We start from the raw sequence: 22,745 nt of genomic DNA on the forward strand, positions 1-22,745 counted from the left end.
GCTGCAAGGAGCATCAGTCTTGAAGGCAGGTTTCTTGGTGGTCTGTGTTGCCACAGAAACTGTGCTTCTCACCCTCTAATGGATAGTGATCGTGGAGCTGTTCTGTGTATGATAATAAATGGGGGAGGGGGAGCACAAAGAGATATAAATAAAAAGCATCACCCCATGATTTCTCCAATTAATACTTTAACTCTCTAATTCCTCCTTCCAACTTAGCAGACTGCACATGAGAAGCTGAACTTGTAAATAAAATAGGAACACACTTGAATGGAGGAGAACCTGTTAGGTGGCCGAGATCCTCGAAGATTTCAGGTCAAGGAGCCAAGAAGCTCTGTATTTTAAACTCAGCAGGTTACTATGAAAAGGTGGTGATCTCATTAAGCACCTGAGACATAAAACTATGAGTTCTTTAAATAATGTGGCAATTTATGCACCACAGAAAATACAAAGCCTTTGTTCAAACTTTCCAAATGACTCTCAGTTTTTCTTGACCTGGCCTGAAGTTTCAGGGCTTTTCATCAACACCTGTCTTTATGCATGAATTTCTCCTTTCCAGCCCTCAGCAGCTATCTAACCACTAAACCACATTAGGTTATTTACACAAATAGATCATTTTTAGCTCTTGGGTTTTGTAATAGGATCGACAAATGTTCTTTCAAAACGTTTTCAAGAGGAATGAGGTACAGCTAGGTGGTGGTGGAAGCTGGGGGTCTCCAAGTGTCTTCACTAAACTTCTGGGCACTTTCCTCATTTCCATGGCTTAAAAGACTGAAAGATTAGAGGAAGAGGAAAGTCAGTATCCTGCTTAGGTAAGGACATGAACACATGAGCTTCATCTGTGGTGTTTGCCCTCAATGGGCTCCCTCATCAAAAGCCCTTTACTTCAGAAACTCAACTTGATTAAACATCAGGGAACACGACATCCATAAGAGAGAGCTAGTTTTCTCCTTTGAAGAATAAAATGACTGATCTAGATAACCTTTAATGTTCCTTATAGCTAGCTCTGAGTCTCTGTGAAGAACAGTAATATTCTGCATCAAAAGTTTATGCAAAAAGTTTAAATGTTACAAAAACTTTTATGAGTCAACTAAAAAGATAAACTGGGAAAAAAACATATGCAAGCTATATCATAAAAAGAGGAAACAGACCACTTCTAGGATTATGCTAAAAATATAGTCTTAACTATATGAAAAGGTGCTCAGTCACACACTTAATAAGAAGAAGGAAAATTACTAGGCCAAGACCCCAATTTTCATTTCTAAAATGAGGAAATATCGAGAAGTTCAACAAAATCTAAATAACACATCCTATTGGTGAGGCTGTGGAAAAACAGGAACTCTCACACAGTGCTGGTGGAAATGGAAAATGATACAATACCTATGGAGGGGGACATCATAATAGTTAACAAAATTACCTTTTGGCTCATGTATCCATGTGTAAATATATACTTATATGAGTGCATGCTAAGTCACTTCAGTCCTATCTGAGTCTTTGCAATCCTATGGACTATAGCTTGCCAGGCTCCTCTGTCCATGGGGATTCTCCAGGTAAGAATACTAAAGTGGGTTGCCATGCCCTCCTCCAGGGGATCTTGCCAACTCAGGGATCGAATCCACAGGTCCTATGTCTCCTGCACTGGCAAGTGGGTTCTTTACTGCTAGCACCACCTGGCTGCTGCTGCTAGGTCGCTTCAGTCGTGTCCGATTCTGTGCGACCCCATAGATGGCAGCCCACCAGGCTCCACCGTCCCTGGGATTCTCCAGGTAAGAACACTGAAGTGGGTTGCCATTTCCTTCTCCGATGCATGAAAGTGAAAAGTGAAAGTGAAGTCGCTCAGTTGTGTCCAACTCCTAGTGACCCCATGGACTGCAGCCCACCAGGCTCCTCCATCCATGGGATTTTCCAGGCAAGAGTACTGGAGTGGGGTGCCATTGCCTTCTCCACACCACCTGGAAACCCAAATATATATGTATATGGATTGTAAGCATTATATATATGGATTATACACACACACATATATATTCAAGCTAATAAGCAAGGAAGGAAAGATAGAATTAGGATATCTACATAATGCTCATTCCTAGCAACATCACACACAACCAGCAATGAAAGGTTTCATGATTAAAATACACAACACCCACTGGATCTACAAAGTACCCTTGGCTAAAAAGTATTTGTGTGTGTACATCTCAAACCTAAATCTGACTGAATCTCTAGATCTAACTACCAATTTTTCAGGAAATGCAGCATACAGAGAAGCATGTCAAGTGATAGCAAAATCCGAAGTGTAGGAAACTACAGGCGAGAGGACCCAGTTTCTCAGCAAGTAAGCTGTAAAGGGAAAAAAGAGATGTGGATAAGAAACCTACATTAACGGGCCATGTCAATTCAGGGAAATTCATGAATCTAAGTTGAACAAACAATAATCAATAAAAAACCATGGATATGTATGTATGTATACTACATATGGGCTTCCCAGGTGACGCTAGTGGTAAAGAATCTGTCTGCCAGTGCAGGAGATCCAAGAGACAGAGGTTCAATCCCTGGTCGGGAAGATCCCCGGGGGTAGGAAAAGGCAATCTGTTCCAGTATTCTTGCCTGGAAAACCACGGAGAGGAGCCTGGAGGGCTTCGGTCCTTGCAGTCACCGAGAGAATCAGATACAGCTGAGTGACTAAGCGCACATTCTATATATGTGTTTGTGTATCTCTATATACATTTTAAGTATGCACGTATATCCATATCCATCCATACATACGTGTGCGTGTGTGTGTATACCTACATAACTGAGGAAATCTGAAGTGAACTAAAGCATCTGATAATATTAAGAAACAGTTAATTTGGGGTTTATGTTGAAAATACTATTTTAAAGAAAAAGAACTTACCTTCAGGAAAAATATACTAAAATTTCACAGATGAATTGGTACAACATATGCCCTGGTGACTCAGATGGTAAAGTGTCTGCCTACAATGTGGGAGACCTGGGTTTGATCCCTGGGTTGGGAAGATCCCCTGGAGAAGGAAATGGCAACCCACTCCAGTGTTCTTGTCTGGGAAATCCCATGGACAGAGGAACCTGGAAGACTACAGTCCATGGGGTTGCAAAGAGTCAGACACGACTGAGCGACTTCGCTTTCACTTTCATGGGATTTGTTAAAAATGTGGGGGTGAACAGAGGAAGGATTGAGTGACAGTGACTTGAGATTAGTTTAAGCTGGGTAGTGGGTACATTCATGGTTACCATTCTCTCTACTTCTATGGATAAGATGAAATTTTTCTACAGTAAAGCTAAAAGCCTCATGAACAAAAACAACAAAATTTATGTATCTAATACTAACAAGCTGGTAATAGAACACTGATATCAGACTAAGACCGTCTAACTTAGAAGTCCATCATGCTCACCCGAGGAGCTTTTTCAAAATACAGTTTCTGAACACCATTATCTTAATGAATCCCAAAGACAGAAAGAACAGTGTTGTGTCCCTCAGGACTGTGGGAGTGTGGAAAGAAGGTTGAGAACCACCTATAGTGTTTAAACACCATAAGGGTGGGGGCTGTACATCATTCATCCAGCTCTTTTACCACCATACCTGACATGTAGAAGGTACTCAAGAAATATCTGGTGAATTAGTGATAACCTGGGAAGTGAAAATGAATATGTGAGCTTGCTGCTGCTAAGTTGCTTCAGTCGTGTCTGACTCTGTGCGACCCCATAGATGGCAGCCCACCAGGCTCCCTCGTCCCTGGGATTCTCCAGGCAAGAACACTGGAGTGGGTTGCCATTTCCTTCTCCAAAGCATGAAAGTGAAAAGTGAAAGTGAAGTCACTCAGTCGTGTCCAACTCTTCGAGACCCCATGGACTGCAGCCCACCAGGCTCCTCCGTCCATGGGATTTTCCAGGCAAGGGTACTGGAGTGGGGTGCCATTGCCTTCTCTGACATGTGAGCTTAATAGCAGCTAAATGCTAGTGTGCAAAAAACATCTTCGTATTTGATATTGAAAAAAAAAAACCGTTTAGGTTGCTGAGTTTAAACAGCGTGACTTTCTGTTCTTTAAGTAGAATAGGTTTTCATTATAAAGCCACAGTCTAGTCACTTTCAACAGCTACAGGCAAACTCCTAGGATAAAAATAGCTTTAAATACACAATTGGGTGGGGTGAAGCTAGAAAATATTCTGATTCTACAATCTGTTTTGGACAAGACAGTGCTTTTTATGTGACTAACAAAGCAAACAGTAGTCAGATTCCTTGTACTGAAATAAACACACTATTTGCAAAAAGGGTTGAACGTACAAGGCTTGTTCAATAAAGATACCACATTTCCCCAAATTAAATGGGAATATAGAATGACAAATACCCACATATATTTACATATCCCCCAAAGAAGACATATGACCACTTGGTATGGATTTTGTCTCTAATAATTACTAAATGGAGCCAAGCCCACTGTCTCACCACAGAAAACAGCAAAATACCTCAAGCACAAGAATTACCTAATTTTAAAGTTGGGAGGAGTTTAGAAACTAATCCAAACTTTTCATTGTGTTGATGAAAAAATGAACACCTAGAGAGGTTAAGGTGAAAAGTTCTGGAAATAGTTGGGAGCAACCACAGATAAACACATGGTCTACACAGGTGCACAGAATGAAGAGCTGAGAATTAATCTTTGGATTTTCACGTGAATAACAACGAACAAGGTATCAGTCTCAATTATAAACAAATAAGTATGTGTCACCATATATACACCTAAAAATACTGGAATATAAATTTCTAATAAATCCTTTTAAAACAAAGTCTGTAAGCTAGTATTCAAGGGCATCCATAACGTTACCCACTTACTTCTTCCAAATCTTTCCCAAGAGAACCATAGTACCTGAAAGGCAGCCTTTCTCTCTCTTATCTTTTGTGGACTCTTACAGATGTAGCAGAGGATACAGTATAATTACAAAAAGTATTATTCCATAGATAATTTTCAAATGATGCAAGAATGATCAGAATATATAGAACAGATAAACAACAAGGCCCTATTGCATAGCAAAGGGAACTATATTTATCATCCGATGTGAAGCCATAATGGAAGAGAATAAAGACAGAGAGAGAGAGTGTGTGTGTGTGTGTGTATATATAACTGAATCATATTGTTGTACAGCAGAAATTAATATAACATTGTAAATCAACTATACTTCCATAAAAATGACTGAATAGAAAATACAATATAAACTTTTCAATTCTTCTGTTACTCAGAACTGATATAAAAGTCATATTTCATATGAATCTGTGAGTATTATATAGAGACATGGTAAGTTTTTAAATATAGCAACCAATAAAAGGTTTGAAAGTGTGAGTTAAAAGAAAGGAAGGCAGTGAGATCAATTATCCATTTATATTTCTACAAGGTGCTATGCAAGGCTTAGCTCAAAATATATGCAGAAAATTACATGCAGGGGAGGAAGAAGGAAGAAAAAGAACAAACCCTGATCTCATCCACTGGTCAAACATTTAATTTCAATTACTGATCAATCCTGAATCCATGCCACTTTAATTCTACAGAGATTTAAAAAAAAAAAAAAGATGTATCTATGCCTATTATGGAATTTTCCTTCTCACCTACTTCATCCATAAAGTTGATATGACTTAGCTCCAAAATGACGAAATGAAATAAGAATCAGAATTTGCCCTCTCAACTTGCTGTTATTAGATTCTTTAGGATCCTGAAAACTGATTTTAAGAGTCTCCTATTATTGTTAAAGAGAATACTAACTACTGAAAATCACAATGATAACATTTACTTTCATCTTTTGGGGGAAAAAGGTTTCTAACTGAGCTGATTTGAGATTCTAGAAGGAATCTGCAAGGCAAACCGATAATACAAAAAGCTGAAAGCAAGTCTGAAGATTAGTTTTCTTCTGAAATGAACACAGCAACCTTATTTAAATGGACATGATATGATATGATATTATCAAGTTAAGGGTTTTTGTACCTCCTCCACTGCAACTCTAAAATAAAACCCAAATTTAAGCAATAAAATCTGAAGCCATCTACTGAACACAGTAAGTAGAGTGTTGTGAACAATGAATTTAAATCCTTCAGGGTAATTACACTGGCAGCTCTCTAAATTTATGGATGTCTTGCTTCTGTTTGAAAAACTTTAAATAATTAAATGCAAAACTAAAATGTTTATATGCTAACATATTTTACATTTCTCTTATTAACATTTGAGGGCTTACATTAAGATCCTGAAATACAAGACAGTATACCCACATTTTCGCCATTGTGCTTCTTCCAAGCCTAAAAATAAGAATTGGGGTATGCTATTTTCATAAAAGTTTAGAAACATTCATGGACACATTGATGGCTTTATGTAATAAGTGAAGAATTTAGGTGATGGTTTAAACCCACACTCCCCTCCAAAAGACTTACTTCCCTACTTTTACAAACTCCCAAGTATTTTCAACCAAGTAACACAAGAACGTGCTTTCTAAAAATATAAAGGGGCTAGGATCACCCCATCATGAACGAACAACCTAAACATCTGAGTAATAACTTCTAAAATAAAATCACAGAAAAAGATGGTGCATTGCTAAAACTATTAATAAAATTTAAGACAAAGAGTTTATTTTTCAATAAGAAAACAAGGCAAAGAGAGTCCAACCTGATCTTGTATGCCTGCCCAATAGAACTTTCCACCATAATTAGTGCTTCCACCTCTGGGGCAGGGGGAGGAGCTTAAACTCAGGGTAACCTCACGGAGGAAGGGAAAAACAGTATAAATGCTGCAGGACAGCTCTGGAGAGGGCATCTTCTGCAGTGCTCACCTGGGCACAGGGCAAGGCACAGAGCACTGGTAAGAAGCCACCTCCAGAACTCCCAGAGTCCGGGTAAGTCCACCAGTAGATCTCCAGGTCAGCGTATTTGGAAAAGAGTCTCAGTTATTTGCTATTTTGTGATTTAAAATAATGGCTTTCCACTAAAATCACTCAGAAAGTTTAATTTGTAGCTGTCTGTAAAATACAGTCTTAATTATAACTATATTTGCAAAAACATGTTGTAATCTGAATTTCAGTGTTTTTGAGACTATTGGTAACTTCAGTCTGTATCAAAGATCTTGAGTTATTTAATACAGACATCTAACTATAGTTTCTGTGTTTCTTTTATTGAAATAATTTTATTTTCACTTGATTATCTGGATATGGTTTTTAAAACCGACGAAGACATATATTCACATAATTAACAATTATAACTCTCAATTTATGGAATATATTCAAGATATACAGAATAAGGTTAAAAAAGTAGATGAAGAATTCATCTATGCAACATTAGAAAAATAAAACAGGTCAATAATGAAGCTGTATGAAATGATTCTTTTCTGTTTTTCAGAATCCAGCTGAGATCATGCTGCCACAAACAGCCCTTTTGCTGCTAATGTCCTTGAACTTGGTTCATGGAGTGTTTTATACTGAGCGATACCAAACACCTACGGGCATAAAAGGCCCACCATCCAACACCAAGACACAGTTCTTCATCCCTTACGCCATAAAGGGTAAAGGTAAACTGAACTGCATATCTTGCTGTATTAACTACTGAGTTGTTGCTTTATATAATCTTAACGATCTCTTTAGCAAAATGTTTTTTTAATTTGATTTGGCATTAAATTACCTTCAAACTCCTTAAATAGCCCAAAATGGAAAAGTAGGTCTATTCAAGAACATTCATATCCTTTACACAAGAATAGCAGAAATACCTAAAGAATATTAGGAAACTTTAGGTGTAGAATTTTTTCCCTCAAATGTGTGCTTTTTGCACAAATAATTCCCATAACCTAGACATGTTAATCCAACCAAATTAGTCATGTTTAAATTGTTTTAACTAAATATAACTGTCCATTGTACACAAAAAGAGTAGCAGGTTTATATATCTAAATGCTTACACACATTTCTTTTTACAGCTTATTTTTCTAGCTTACAAATCCATACAAAATTGAGTCTTAGCTATCAAATAACATGAGATCCCCTCAAGAGAAATTTAATAGACAAATGAAGTAGCAATTCTCATAATTTTTTTAATGCATTTTGGTTTAGTTTAGTAGTTAAGTGCACAGACCTAACTGCTTTATGCAACCCTGAGTTAGTTATTTATCCTCTCCATGCTTTAGCTCACTCATTTGTAAAACAAGGCACGTATGTCTATTTCAAAGGGCGGTTCTGAGACTTAAATTAGTTAATATGCAAAGTGCTTCAGTTCAGTTCAGTTCAGTTCAGTCGCTCAGTCCTGTCTGACTCTTTGCGACCCCATGAATCGCAGTACGCCAGGCCTCCCTGTCCATCACCAACTCCCGGAGTTCACTCAGACTCATGTCCATCGAGTCCGTGATGCCATCCAGCCATCTCATCCTCTGCCGTCCCCTTCTCCTCCTGCCCCCAATCCCTCCCAGCATCAGTCTTTTCCAATGAATCAACTCTTTGCATGAGGTGGCCAAAGTACTTAAGGGTTAGCTATTACTACTACTGCTTCTATTTTTCATACTACTTTCATTATTTCTATTATTACTTCTCTCCTCCTCTTCCTCCTCCTACTACTCTAGAACTGGTGGTGTAGCCTTATGTAAGTTTTAACTCTGTTCTTGCATCTGTTCTTCATCTGCTCAGCTTTCTTGACTATTATGAAAGGTACTGATATCATGTATATAAAGTACTAACAAATCCTCAAGCAAGGGCAACTTTTAGGTTCATATTCACCAATTTCATTTAATAGCTATCTGGCACAAACTGCCTGCTACATTACTGAATTACACTGAGTAATATGAACTGACTGTAGGACACAAATTTCTTTTCCATAGTATTTTTCCATTATGCTTACATATTTTAACCTATAAAGCTAAGAATAGTTGTCATAAAATTTAAAAATTATGCTTCTGGAGACAACTATTTTTAGCAAACTGAATGTATAGGATTGTCTTTTTAAGAAGAAAGATGAAATTTTAAATGTTTCATGAAAGGTAGCTTAATGATCAGAAATAAATGCCTAAGTACTCAATAGATACCTTTCAATGTTCAAATACAAACACAGTCTGAGAAAGAAAACAGGAAAAGAATTAAATACAAGAAAATCTGATACTTTGCTTGAAGCAACAAATGCAATTTGAAATGCTATGACAAGCAGTACTGAACTACACTCTGTATGATCACAAATTCAGACTTTTTTGTAGCTTACAAGATCATAACAAACAGTTTGAATTAAAATAAAATGCACCACCACTATTAGAAGTTTAAAATATTTTCTATCTTTTCACCATAATATACTGTATCATTTTGGTTTTCCTTTTATAGAAAAAGTGAAAATATATCTTGTTAACAAATGAAAAATTTAGAAGCCATATTTTAACTATTAAATCCACTTTAGTCTACTTGGCAATACAAAGTAGAAACAAATACATTATTGCTATTGCTAAGTTACTTGAGTCATGTCCAACTCTGTGCAACCCCATAGACGGCAGCCCACCAGGCTCCCCCGTCCCTGGAATTCTCCAGGCAAGAACACTGGAGTGGGCTGCCATCTCCTTCTCCAATGCATGAAAGAGAAAGGTGAAAGTGAAGTCGCTCAGTCATGTCCGACTTAGCGACCCCATGGACTGCAGCCCACCAGGCTCTTCCATCCATGGGATTTTCCAGGCAAGAGTACTGGAGTGGGGTGCCATTACCTTCTCCATCTAGCAGCAAATAAATGAAGACAAAAGCCCACAGTTTATATAGTGAAACACTGAACTGCTAACAGATAGACAAGGAGCTCCTGTGCAGTTGCTAGGCACACCTGTTCAAACAGGTTAAGAGGACTCAGTCAGAGCACACTAAATGATGCTGCAGAGGGCTCCATCACTGGTGAGTGCACCGGAGCACACTCTGACACAGGTAACCACTCTGTGGGCACTTAAGAAACCTCTCCTGCAACCTGCCAGGGTAACATTCTAAGTGACAGAGATCGCTGTCTTTGGAGTTTCAGTCTCAAATTGGATTCGATTCAGTCATTCACAGCAAAACTTGCTTTTCCTCTCTACTTTACCAGTTAAACAGATTTCCAACCAGACCAAGACAATTATTTTTATATAGACATGATCTTTATAAGATTCTGAAGCAAACCCCAATTTAATATGATTTGCATTTTAAAAATGTCCTATTTTACTGCAAACCATTAAGAAAGCCTTTATTCATTTATTCTATTTGCAAGGCATTAACACTCATTCATATAGATATATCACATATGTACAGTAACATCACCAACAATATGTGCTAATATATGGAAATCTTTTCCATAAATTAATTTTTCTCATAGTCTTTTTCCTCATGTCATTTTCTGAAAATCAATGGGTAAATAAAACTACACATTTGTTTGAAAAATGAAATAGAACTTCTAATTAGTACAACATATAAAGATACTCAAATGATTTTCCTATTTCAGTATATGTTTTAATGCCTATGCTCTGTATTTTATACTTCATGTATTATCAAATGTTTTCCAAATATCAGGAACATCTCTATCCAAGAGTATACATTAGCAACTACTATTGGCTGACTACTTCTTACATGCCAGTTAATTAATATGAAAGATTTAAAAAATACAGTAATGTACCAGTTAACATTTAAAAGAAATTATACCCATAAAAATATATTTTCAAAGGCAATTTTCAATTCTTTTAATATCAATTTCATTTTAGTCTTCATTTTGATATGTAAAGCCATTAAAGATTTAGTTAAATGGAGTTGAAGCATATTAACATGTTTTATACAAAAAAAGATGGAGCTCAAAAGTCACAGTTCTAAGTCATTTTCAGGGTTTTGACCAAACTACTCAACTACTTTGACATCTACTAAATCTACCATTACTAAGAACCATTTTCTGACAGCATAAGAATCTAATATTAATAGTATACACAGACATTCTAACTATATTTCTGAGAATTTATTAAACAGAAAATTAATTTTAAATAAATCCTGCAAGTAGATATTTAAAAACGTAAGTAATTTCATTACCATCTTTGCTAATATAGAAGAATTTCTGAGAAAAAAAGACTTTTATCTAGAGGCCTATGATAGTGCTGCCTAACGGTCCTTTGACAGGGTGATACTTCCCCAATAGTGTATCCTAAAGCCGGCCATGCTCTGTTACACCCCACCTTTGAATGACTAAAACCAAAACTCTGGACACCTCTTAAAGCACTTATCACACGGACACTTGTTTTATTCCCTTTAGGACTACAGTTCTTACAGGATGTGTTTTGTACTTTTCTTATACTTACAGTTCAATAACAGATTTCACATTACAGGCACTGAATAATTTTTTAGTTTAAATTTACTATACTAGAAGTATTTAGCTCAAATGAACCCACAGATCTATGAAATCAACAATATCTGCATTAATCAAAGAAAATTTTATTTAACCATTTTAATACTATTTTATGTACCTTGCACATTAATTCTCTAATTCCTTCTTTCAATTTTAAGTCAATAACAGAGAACATAAGAGCTCATGCTTTGTACAATGAGGTCAAAAACAACCAAACGAAAGAAAACCCAAAATCTAAACTGTTTACAGCAGGGTCATGGCAGATGTAAATTAAAACAGACTGTGTTTCTCCTTTATCTTATAGGATAGCTTTTGTGAAGGAAAGTTGTTTTAGTTCTTAACCTGTTCCTTTTTTATTCTGTACTTGCCTTTTTCCTCTTTTCCTATCAAATGCCATTTTTTCCTTTTCCTTTTTCTAGATAGACGATTTTCCTATAATAAATGTGCTAGTAAGTTTACCTCCAATGCACTCTTATTCTAAATGAATGTTTCAATCCCAGCTTATTTTCATGGATCACTAGGACATAATGAGAGTATGATGGTAGCCACGGTCTTGTGAAACCATCTTCTCTAGCAGTATGTTTTAAAACAATATAAATGCCTGAAAACAATAAAATTGTCTAGAACAATTTAAGACTCATCTGCCAAAATGGTCTGTCTGACACTGCAATGAATACCCTGTCCTCGTTTATATTGTGAGAAGCAGTGGTTCCTTAGCATCACTAACCCCTTATCCCATGTGTTCTGTGCCTGTCTTTCAGGCGTGTCACTAAGAGGAGAGCAGGGTATCCCCGGTCCACCAGGCCCCGCTGGACCTCGAGGACACCCAGGCCCGTCAGGACCACCAGGGAAACCCGGCACCGGAAGTCCTGGGCCCCAAGGACAGCCAGGGTTGCCAGGACCACCGGGACCATCAGCCACTGGGAAGCCAGGTTTGCCAGGACTCCCAGGAAAACAAGGAGAGAGAGGACTAAATGGACCAAAAGGAGACATTGGACCAGCTGGTTTACCAGGACCACGGGGCCCACCAGGGCCACCTGGAAGCCCCGGCCCAGCTGGCATTTCTGTTCCAGGAAAACCTGGGCCACAAGGACCTACAGGAGAACCAGGTCCCAGGGGCTTTACTGGAGAAAAGGGTGCACCAGGGGTCCCTGGGCTGAATGGACAGAAAGGGGAAACGGGGTATTGTGCTCCTTGCCGCCCAGGTGAGAGGGGCCTCCCAGGTCCTCAAGGTCCCACGGGACCGCCTGGCCCTCCTGGAGTGGGGAAAAGAGGTGAAAATGGGTTACCAGGACAGCCAGGCCTCAAAGGCGATCAGGGTGTTCCAGGGGAAAGCGGACCAGCCGGCCCACCAGGCCCCCAAGGCCCTCCTGGGGAACAAGGGCCAGAAGGCATTGGAAAGCCAGGAGCCCCTGGAACTCCAGGCCAGCCAGGGATCCCAGGGATGAAAGGTCACCCTGGGGCTCCAGGAACAGCTGGGCTCCCAGGGGCTCCCGGCTTTGGGAAACCAGGCTTGCCAGGCCTGAAGGGACAAAGAGGACCTGTGGGCCTTCCAGGGAGTCCAGGTGCCAAAGGGGAACAAGGCCCAGCAGGTCATCCTGGGGAAGCAGGTCTGCCCGGACCCTCAGGGAATATGGGACCCCAAGGACCAAAAGGCATCCAAGGCAACCCCGGGCTCCCAGGCCCTAAAGGTGAGATGGGGCCAGTGGGGCCTGCAGGAAACCCTGGGGCAAAGGGAGAAAGGGGCTCCTCTGGCTTAGATGGAAAACCAGGGTACCCAGGAGAACCAGGTCTCAATGGTCCCAAGGGTAACCCAGGGTTGCCGGGCCCAAAAGGTGACCCTGGAATCGCAGGATCCCCTGGTCTCCCAGGCCCTGTGGGTCCAGCAGGAGCTAAGGGAGTGCCTGGACACAACGGTGAGGCTGGGCCCAGAGGTGTCCCTGGAATACCAGGTACTAGAGGTCCCATTGGGCCACCAGGCATTCCAGGATTCCCTGGATCCAAAGGCGATGCGGGAATTCCAGGGCCTCCTGGCCCAGCTGGCATAGCAGTCAAGGGCCTCAATGGACCTACTGGGCCACCAGGGCCTCCAGGACCAAGAGGCAATGCTGGGGAGCCTGGCCTCCCAGGGCCCCCAGGGCCCCCAGGCCCTCCAGGCCAAGCAGCCCTGCCCGAGGACTTTGTAAAGGCAGGCCAAAGGCCGTTTGTTAGTGCCAATCAGGGTGTAACAGGAATGCCAGTGTCTGCTTTCACTGTTATCCTCTCCAAAGCTTACCCAGCTATAGGTACCCCTATCCCATTTGATAAGATCTTATATAACAAGCAACAGCATTATGACCCAAGAACTGGAATCTTTACCTGTAAGATTCCAGGGATATATTACTTCTCTTACCACATACATGTCAAAGGGACCCATGCTTGGGTAGGTCTGTATAAGAATGGCACCCCTGTAATGTACACCTATGATGAGTACATCAAGGGCTACCTGGATCAGGCTTCAGGGAGCGCCGTAATCGACCTCACCGAGAACGACCAGGTGTGGCTCCAGCTGCCCAATGCAGGCTCAAACGGACTGTACTCCTCTGAGTACGTCCACTCCTCATTCTCAGGATTCTTGGTGGCTCCAATGTGAGCATATTCTCACCGAGCTAACACAAATCTGCTTGAAAAGGCATTCCCCAACTCCACCCCATCCCGTGAAATGCATATGGAGGTAGGCTGAAAAAATGTGACCAATTTTAGTTTTCCAAAGTACAGGTCTGAGCTCTCAGATACGGTAAACATATGTGAAGATCCTCTTGAGTTTCTAGTCAGCAATCCTAAAACTCCTAAGAGTTTTCTGTGAACTCCTTCACTATTTAAAAATTTCATCCTGAAAAGCTAAAAAAATGATCACAAAAAACCCTGAAATGTGATGTGAAATCATGTCAAATTTGATTTCAGAAGTTCAGCATTTCCTTTTAAAAATAAGTCTGTTTCTGACAATTAACAGGAAAATTTCCAGAAAACATTCAGGAGAGTTCATATATCTTTATGGGACTTAAATACTTGAATATTCAAATTTAAAAAACACTATATACCCTAAGACCTTTCTGATGGTGCATTACTTGAAGGTTTAAGTGGCCCCTTTTGTCAACATCTATTCAAGTATACAGGTGCATATAGACTTTTCACAGCTCTCATAAGAAACCCAAAATATTAATGTTAAAGTTAATCTGAAATGCAAGGTGCTTTAGTCATGAACCTTTTCAAATTTTTCTGTGGATTGCTGAAAGCTTTCTATATACCCTTTAAAACTTGGAAATGGTGTCTAACCTATTTTATTTATTTGACACAAGTGTGATTAATTTGCTTTAATGACTTCTTGAGTCTTATATAATGTTAATATGATTTTGTGGGTTTATAGAGTATTAGCATATGTACCTTGAGCCTCCCATTCCAGTGAAATTGTAATATCAAGGGTTTCAAAATCTGACTAGAAATGAAAAGATATTTATTTCTGCTCTGTACTGTATTTTAATGTTTCTGTTTAAAACTCATAAGCTGTGCCTCATGAAATGTTTTATCTACTCCTTATTTACAATGCAATAAAATAACATCAACAGATGATTATGTTGAATTTATTTGAAACCAGCAATTTGCTATTCTCAACCACTCTATTAAGGGTTTTCATTTTACAAAGTTAATAAAAAGTAAAATGATAAAGTGGTGGGTAGTTTTTGCAAGGGTCATGGATATACCCTTCTACTGGAGATGGGCATTTCCACACCCGAGCACTCACTGTGGACTGTGAAAAGCCATCAAACAGAACCACATGTGACCTAAAGGGTGAAGGGCTGGTGACTGGGAACAGAAATGTAAGACAATCACCCAAGGCAGTGATATTCTTCTAGGAAGGAAAGAAGCAGGCAGCAGAGAAACATGTAGTTTGAACAAATATTCTGCAGTTATTCACTGCCTTGACATGTTTTTAGTCATAATATTTAGGATCATTTTGATGGCTTAAATGACATTAAAAGGCAGGCAAGAATTTTTATGCCAATCAAACAGCAACATTTTTATTTTTCTCAGCTGAAAAACACTGCCTGTGAGCATCCATCAGTCCACTGGCTCAATTAGGACAGTCTGGTTCAAGTCACTGAGGTACCATACTATAAAGGCATCTCTTAATGCCTTAGAAGCAATGTTTCTGTGTAACCCAAGCAAACCTGTTGATGGAACTGTAAAAGCTTGGGCTTGGGTTGGTGATCTCTGCTCCCATTCTATGTGAGCTCAACCTGTTTTTAAAAATTACAAACAGAATTTTCACTCTTCCTCTCTGTCTATAATTACTACACTAATGGTTACAGCTGTCACCAATCTCATTTCCAAGCCAAGAAAGACCAAATTCTGGGGTATCCACAAGAGTCCTATTGGTAAGCATGTAAAAGACAGCATCTCTTAGAATACTGGCGATGATGGCCATTAAACAGACATGAAGAAAAGCAGCTCTTAGAATATAACCAGTATCAACTTTATAGCAATATCTAGGGCCAACTTAAATCCTAATTAAGGTACATAAAAAATAGGTACCTTCAAAGTAATTCATCAGATGCACAGCACTGAACAAACATCTAAAGCCTCTCTCCAAGAAATGGAGACACAGAGAATGAACTTGTGGACACAGCCGGGGAAGGAGAGGGCAGCAGAAGTTGAGAAGGTAGCACAGACATACACATACTCTCATGTGAAGAACAGATGACAAGTGGGACCACATAACACCACATTGCACCTGGTGACAGCCTAGAGGGCTGGGCGGGGTGGGAGGGAGGCGAACAAGGAAGGGGGATGGACAACCATGACTGATTCGTGCTGATGTATGGCAGAAACTACCGCAACACTGTGAAGCAATGATCTTCCAATGAACAAATAAAAGAAATAGTCTCTCTTCACATTACTCACCTTTAAAAGCTGACATCTTATAATTATGTTGTATACCAGCAACTATGTCCTTCCAAAAATCAAATGGTTTTTGACCATTGTTCTGCTAAAGAAAAAAAAAAAACAAGTCCAAATGTGACACATGTAATAATTCTATTTTTAAGCATAGTAGAAAACACTCAGCAAACAACTATAATATTACTGTACTGTATAATAGGGATTCATGTTTTAGGAAATAGATTAATAAACTTCTCACTTTTCCAGATGGGACTGTAGAAAAACATCTTCCATGAAAATCATGGCTATAGAGATGTATATACATATGACTAAATATTAATGTAACCCATATAACCCAAATAAGATAAAAATTTCCATGCATTATAAAGTCTAAACAATATACATTACTTTTAACACATGAACAAATCCACAATGTTATAGCTTAGGAGGTATCAGGATATGTCACTTCCTGTACCATGGCATCAATGGAGCTAAAAGGCCCGCAGCCTTAAAACTGCAAAAGCTGGTTACTTTACAATTCTGTGCACATTTACCTGAGTTTCAGTATACAAGAGCATCAAATCTCTACAGGTGAGATGAAGGAGGTTTCTAATCCAAAATTCAAATCATTTATGCTAAGTATTTTTTTTTAAACCCAGAAACCAAGTAAACAGGAAAATACACAACCCTATAGCCCCATGCTTCCTTGGAGATATTAACCAGTGTCCTTCTATATAAACAAAGACTAACTACTAGATAGTATTTAAATTATATCAAGCCCCAGATATTTAAAGACCAGTGCCTTTGTTACAGTCACCATAAAATGAGAAGCTGACTCCATCCCATAACAACTTCTACAAGCCAGAACTATGGCTCAACAGAAACTTTCACAAACACATGACTGTAATTCTGATTCAAAAATAAACCATCATCTAGTCCTATCAGAATGCAGAGTTCCAAAGAATAGCAAGAAGAGATAAGAAAGCCTTCTTCAGCAATCAATGCAAAGAAATAGAGGAAAACAACAGAATGAGAAAGATTAGAAGAGATCTCTTTAAGAAAATCAGAGATACCAAGGGAACATTTCATGCAAAGATGGGCTCGATAAAGGACACAAATGGTATGGACCTAAGAGAGGCAGAAGATATCAAAAAGAGGTGGCAAGAATACGCAGAACTGTACAAAAAGGATCTTCATGCCAGACATCCTAGAATGCGAAGTCAAGTGGCCCTTAGGAAGCAACACTAAGAACAAAGCTAGTGGAGGTGATGGGATTCCAGTTGAGCTGTTTCAAATCCTAAAAGATGATGCTGTGAAAGTGCTGCACTCAATATGCCAGCAAATGTGGAAAACTCAGCAGTGGCCACAGGACTGGAAAAGGTCAGTTTTCATTCCAACCCCAAAGAAAGGCAAATGCCAAAGTAAGCTCAAACTACCGCACAATTGCACTCATCTCACATGCTAGTAAAGTAATGCTCAAAATTCTCCAAGCCAGGCTTCAGCAATATGTGAACCGTGAACTTCCAGATATTCAAGCTGGTTTTAGAAAAGGCAGAGGAACCAGAGATCAAATTGCCAACATCCGCTGGATCATGGAAAAAGCAAGAGAGTTCCAGAAAAACATCTATTTCTGCTTTATTGACTATGCCAAAGCCTTTGACTGTGTGGATCACAATAAACTGTGGAAAATTCTGAAAGAGATGGGAATACCAGACCACCTGACCTGCCTCTTGAGAAATCTGTATGCAAGTCAGGAAGCAACAGTTAGAACTGGACATGGACAACAGACTGGTTCCAAATAGGCAAAGGAGTACGTCAAGGCTGTATATTGTCACCCTGCTTATTTAACTTATATGCAGAGTACATCATGAGAAACGCTGGGTTGGAAGACGCACAAGCTGGAATCAAGACTGCCAGGAGAAATATCAATAACCTCAGATATGCAGATGATACCACCCTTATGGCAGAAAGCGAAGAAGAACTAAAGAGCCTCTTGTTGAAAGTGAAAGAAAGTGAAAAAGTTGGCTTAAAGCTCAACATTCAGAAAACTAAGTTCATGGCATCTGGTTCCATTATTTCAAGGCAAACAGATGGGGAACCAATGGAAACAGTGACAGACTTTATTGTTTGGGGCTCCAGAATCACTGCAGATGGTGACTGCAGCCATGAAATGAAAAGACACTTGCTCCTTGGAAGCAAAGTTAGGACCAACCTAGACAGCATATTAAAAAGCAGAGACATTACTTTGCCAACAAAGGTCCATCTAGTAAAAGCTGTGATTTTTCCAGTAGTCACGTATGGACCTGAGAGTTGGACTATAGAGAAAGCTGAGCGCCGAAGAATTGATGCTTTCCAACTGTAGTGTTGGAGAAGGCTCTTGAGAGTCCCTTGGACGGCAAGAAGATCCAACCAGTCCATCCTAAAGGAGATCAGTCCTGGGTGTTCACTGATCCTGAAGCTGAAACTCTAATACTTTGGCCACCTGTTTCAAAGAACTGACTCATTTGAAAAGACCCTGATGCTGGGAAAGACTGAAGGTGGGAGGAGAAGGGGATGACAGAGGATGAGATGGTTGGATGCCATCACTGACTTAATGGACATGAGTCTTAGTGAACTCTGGGAGCTGGTGATGGACAGGGAAGCCTGAAGTACTGCAGTCCATGGGGCCGCAAAGTCAAACATGACTGAGCGACTGAACTGAGGCCTATCAGAAACATCATTGTCATTTTGAAAGACAATATAGGCAAAAAGGAATGGGATTCTGGCATAAAACCAAGTTATGTTCATAGTTCTTAAGCTCTAAGTATAAACTGATATAACCAGAGATCTATTTAATCCTGATACCTAGGACAAAGAAAAAAACTATATACATTAAACTATGCTCAAATGATCATTTTTAACATTTCATCCCATTTTTCTGGTTTTATACTATCTAACAATGCTTAAAAAGACTCATGGAATTTCTTTACATTTCTTTTATTTAAAAAACTCTGCTAATGAAACCAAGAAGTATTTCTCCACATGCAGGTTTGATATTTTCTTTTTCTAGACTTTTGCACCCTCTGCTGGAGAACAGGTTTATTATCCTTAGGTATGGTCGTTATTCAATTTTCCAAAAATACTTTGACCAATTTCTCTATGTCTTTCCTCCTTGGTAACCTCTGAAAGGAAGGAAACTGAGTAAACTCTCAACTCAAAAGACATATATAATTAAGTTCTCTCTGTGTGTGTGTGCACTTAGTTGCTCAGTCATGTCGGACTCTTTGCGATACCATGGACTGTAGCCCTCTGTACATGTAGGCTCCTCTGTCCACGGGGATTATCCAAGCAAGAATACTGGGGTCGGTTGCCATGCCCTCCTCCGGGGGACCTTCTCAAGCCAGTTCTTCTGCATTGCAGATGGTTTCTTTACCATCTAAGCTACCAGGGAAGCTCAAAGTCCTCCGATTTATGGCCAAATAACATACCACAGTTTCTAAGAAATGAGGCCCCACTCACCTTTGTTAAAGAGTCTACCACTCTGGCACATAGAAGAGCTCCAGGCAGGTCAAAGTAGTTATCATAAAAGTAGTATTTTCCTAAAAAGAACACAATTTTAAACTGGGATCAAATTAATGCCTCATTTATGTGATACGGAAACTTGGCTAAAGAGGCTATATTTTGGTTTAGTTACTTAAAGGGGCTTCTATTTCAATTCAGAACCACTCTACTACCCTGTCATCCATTCTCTTTTAAAGAAGGCTTCACTATAATGACTCTATTAATATAAAAAAGTTATAATAAAATATGATTATGTATAAGTTAAGCATTTTATTAAAAACATTTTAATGCAAAATTAAAGACTATATCATAAATATGAAATAGATTATGAAAAAGTCACAATTTGTATTATCAGTGTCACTGAATTTCAAAACCATCAACCTAACACTGGAGTACCACGAAGTACATTCACTAATCTGTGTTGGTTGATCCCCTGGAGTCTCACATTCAATCTTTATTGTAAAGTAATTAACCTCCAATTAAAATAAATAAATTTATATTAAAAAAAAAAAGAAAAACTTCTAAGCACAGCACAGGCACACTCTAGATCTTGGAGAGCAGAGGGTTTGATTCATCCTCCTTGGCCTGAGGCTAGAATTCAAGTTGAGTCCTTCCTCGGCACCGACAGCACTTTCGAATCTGCCATCCCTGGGCAGGAGACATTTTGGAGGACCCACGTCACATCCCCTTGGTCCACGGCTGACCCCAGCCACAGCTGTGCTGGACACCACTGTCCTTCCTCAGCCACACCTGTGTCATTCCCTCTCTCTGGAAGCCTCTGGAGCCCATGTGGCAAGCCTCAACAGACAGGTCAGGAATCAGTGACTGCAGGCCCCAACTTCCTGTCCCTTGGGTTGACAATTCTGGAGAGTGCTCTCTGCGCTTCTCCTCAGAAGTCCTGGTGGAATCCAGGGCGCTTCTCTGGTCTTTTCTTTCACGTCACACGCTCACTGCTATCTCGCTCCGGCAGACTGCAAGCAGGAGCGACCACTCCACACTGAGCACAAACCTCACAGAGTCCTCTCTCCTGAGAACTCCTGATACAAAGAGGAATCGAGCAGGATCAACAGGTGGAGCCGGATTTCAGTTTAATGTAAGGGAGTACTTTTCAAATGGTCACAATTACTTTTGTGCAGATTATAACTGCCCGCCCCCTTCCTCCATTTGTAGGCTATGTATGAGGTCATGGAACATAGCGGCCTTGTGTCTTAGTGTCTACTACGCACAATTTCCAGTATGTTGTAGGCACTCAATAAATGCTTGTTGAATGAGCCAAAAATTGAATGGATTACAGTCAACCTTTGAACAACACAGGTGTGAACTGCACAAGTCCACTTTTACATGTATTTTTTTCAACACGTAAATAAATACAATAAATACTATAGCAGTACACGATCTGTGACCCGCAGTAAGTTGAACCCACAGATGCAGAAACTGAGATGGGGAGGAACTCCAATTAGGGAGGGCTGACAATAAAGTTATACTCAAGATTTTCAACTTCTTGAGGTAAGTGTCCCTAATTCCTGAGTTGCTCAAGAGTTAGGTGTATGCTGGAAAGAAGAAGCGTCATGGTAAATTAAGAGAAAACTCTCTGTAAGGCCCAGATGGTTAACCCTTTAAATGTTACTTAACACCCTCATATCTTCATGTCAAATTATCAAGAATATAAAAGAAATGAAGTCAAGTTCTGTTAATTCACAAACTGGTTGCATAGGTTTGTATGTCCTTTTCCTCTGTTAAGAATACTATGGTTGTCATAGTCTTCTTGTTTTTTTTTCACTTTTTCACAGCTAAAATTGTTGGGGGAAACATCTCAGACTAGTTTTCATTCTTAAGAAAGGCTAGGATGTCTTTGTCAGTATGAGGAAAAGCAAGAATTTGGAGAAAAGGGAGAAGACGGCCCACATACGTCTCTGCCCACCCTGCTATGCTGTCAGACCACGTGACACGGCAGGGCTGCAGGGCCCAGGACGGTGGACACAGATTCCCAAGGCTCACTACCCGCAGTGCGTCTAATCGCTTGGTCTGTGATACCAGAGTGACCTGCCTGAACCAGCCAGCTGGTGTAAGTGGACCTGCCCAGTTCAAACCCATGTTGCTCACCTCTATTTACAACTGCCTACATCTGGACAGATGGCACAGTGGTAAAGAACCCGCCCACCAATGTAACAGGCACAAGAGATGCAGCTTTGATCCCTGGGTCGGGAAGGTGCCCTGCAGTAGGAAATGGTAACCTGCTCCAGTAAATTCCATGGACAGAGGAGACTGGCGAGCCACAGCTCAGAGAGCCTAAAAGAGATGGACGTGAATAAGCATGCACGCTTGTACACATACATCTGGAGAGACTACAGGAGTCCTCCTTACCACTTGAATAAAAAGTAAATCTACCCATTTAACTTCCTAGCATTGTGAGCTGAGATGTGTGAAAGCATTCTACACCTAACCCCGAGGTGAAATCTGTTTTTCCTATCAGCTTATTTTATTAAAATAACACATACTTCCTGACGTTTTCTTCTCACTATGAGAAAACAAACCACCCAAAGACGGCAAATACGACAAATAAAAACACAATAGCAATAAGGAATAACTCCAACCATTTTCCAGTTACTGTATTTTCAAAAGGAAAATAGGTGTATTTCATAACTGTAGTATGGGAGAAAATGACCAAAAAACCTAGAACAAATAAAAAACTAACAATTAAGACTTTTAATGAGGTCTATCTGTTTATAAGTGTTTTAATCATTCTTTATTAATTTATGCACACCTGTTGTCTATAAATAATTTTTGAAAAATCTTTTCATGTTTGCTCATGGTAAAACTCTTTAAGGAGAGTGGGGGAAAAGTTGTGTAAAATCACCCGCAATAAAGGGGGGAAAAAAAGACAATGGTAGAAGATACTAGAAATGGCAGTAAAGAAAAGAATTCTAGAAAATAGGAGAGGTGAGGAATATGA

At 39.6% G+C, this 22,745-nt stretch overlaps 2 protein-coding genes across 3 annotated transcripts in view; one reads left to right on the forward strand and one right to left on the reverse strand.

The window, feature by feature from the left end:
- The window catches only part of NT5DC1 (5'-nucleotidase domain containing 1), a 111,975-nt gene that overhangs the window by 78,158 nt on the left and 11,072 nt on the right, over positions 1 to 22,745 (reverse strand). The window contains exons 5-6 of one of the 2 annotated variants that reach the window (XM_040238455.1): positions 19,751 to 19,830; positions 16,277 to 16,361 (exon numbers count right to left, since the gene is read on the reverse strand). In XM_040238455.1, the coding sequence (XP_040094389.1) occupies positions 16,277 to 16,361; positions 19,751 to 19,830 (165 nt within the window). The remainder of the gene's footprint in view (positions 1 to 16,276; positions 16,362 to 19,750; positions 19,831 to 22,745) is intronic. The other variant, XM_040238456.1, reaches the window with a different exon arrangement.
- On the forward strand, positions 6,813 to 14,926 carry COL10A1 (collagen type X alpha 1 chain). The gene is made up of 3 exons (XM_040238454.1): positions 6,813 to 6,876; positions 7,376 to 7,544; positions 12,097 to 14,926. Exons 2-3 carry the CDS (start codon positions 7,391 to 7,393, stop codon positions 13,965 to 13,967), a joined length of 2,025 nt encoding a protein of 674 aa, XP_040094388.1. The 5' UTR covers positions 6,813 to 6,876; positions 7,376 to 7,390; the 3' UTR covers positions 13,968 to 14,926.

The sequence above is a fragment of the Oryx dammah genome, unplaced genomic scaffold (assembly GCF_014754425.2).
Source record: "Oryx dammah isolate SB20612 unplaced genomic scaffold, SCBI_Odam_1.1 HiC_scaffold_4, whole genome shotgun sequence".
NCBI classification, from domain to species: Eukaryota; Metazoa; Chordata; class Mammalia; order Artiodactyla; family Bovidae; genus Oryx; species Oryx dammah.

Bases quoted from the DNA above. Each gene is read 5' to 3' on its own strand.
- COL10A1 (XM_040238454.1), top strand. From the start codon at position 7,391: ATGCTGCCACAAACAGCCCTTTTGCTGCTAATGTCCTTGAACTTGGTT. The intron at 7,545-12,096 runs GTAAACTGAACT...CCTGTCTTTCAG, and splicing joins TTACGCCATAAAGGGTAAAG to GCGTGTCACTAAGAGGAGAG.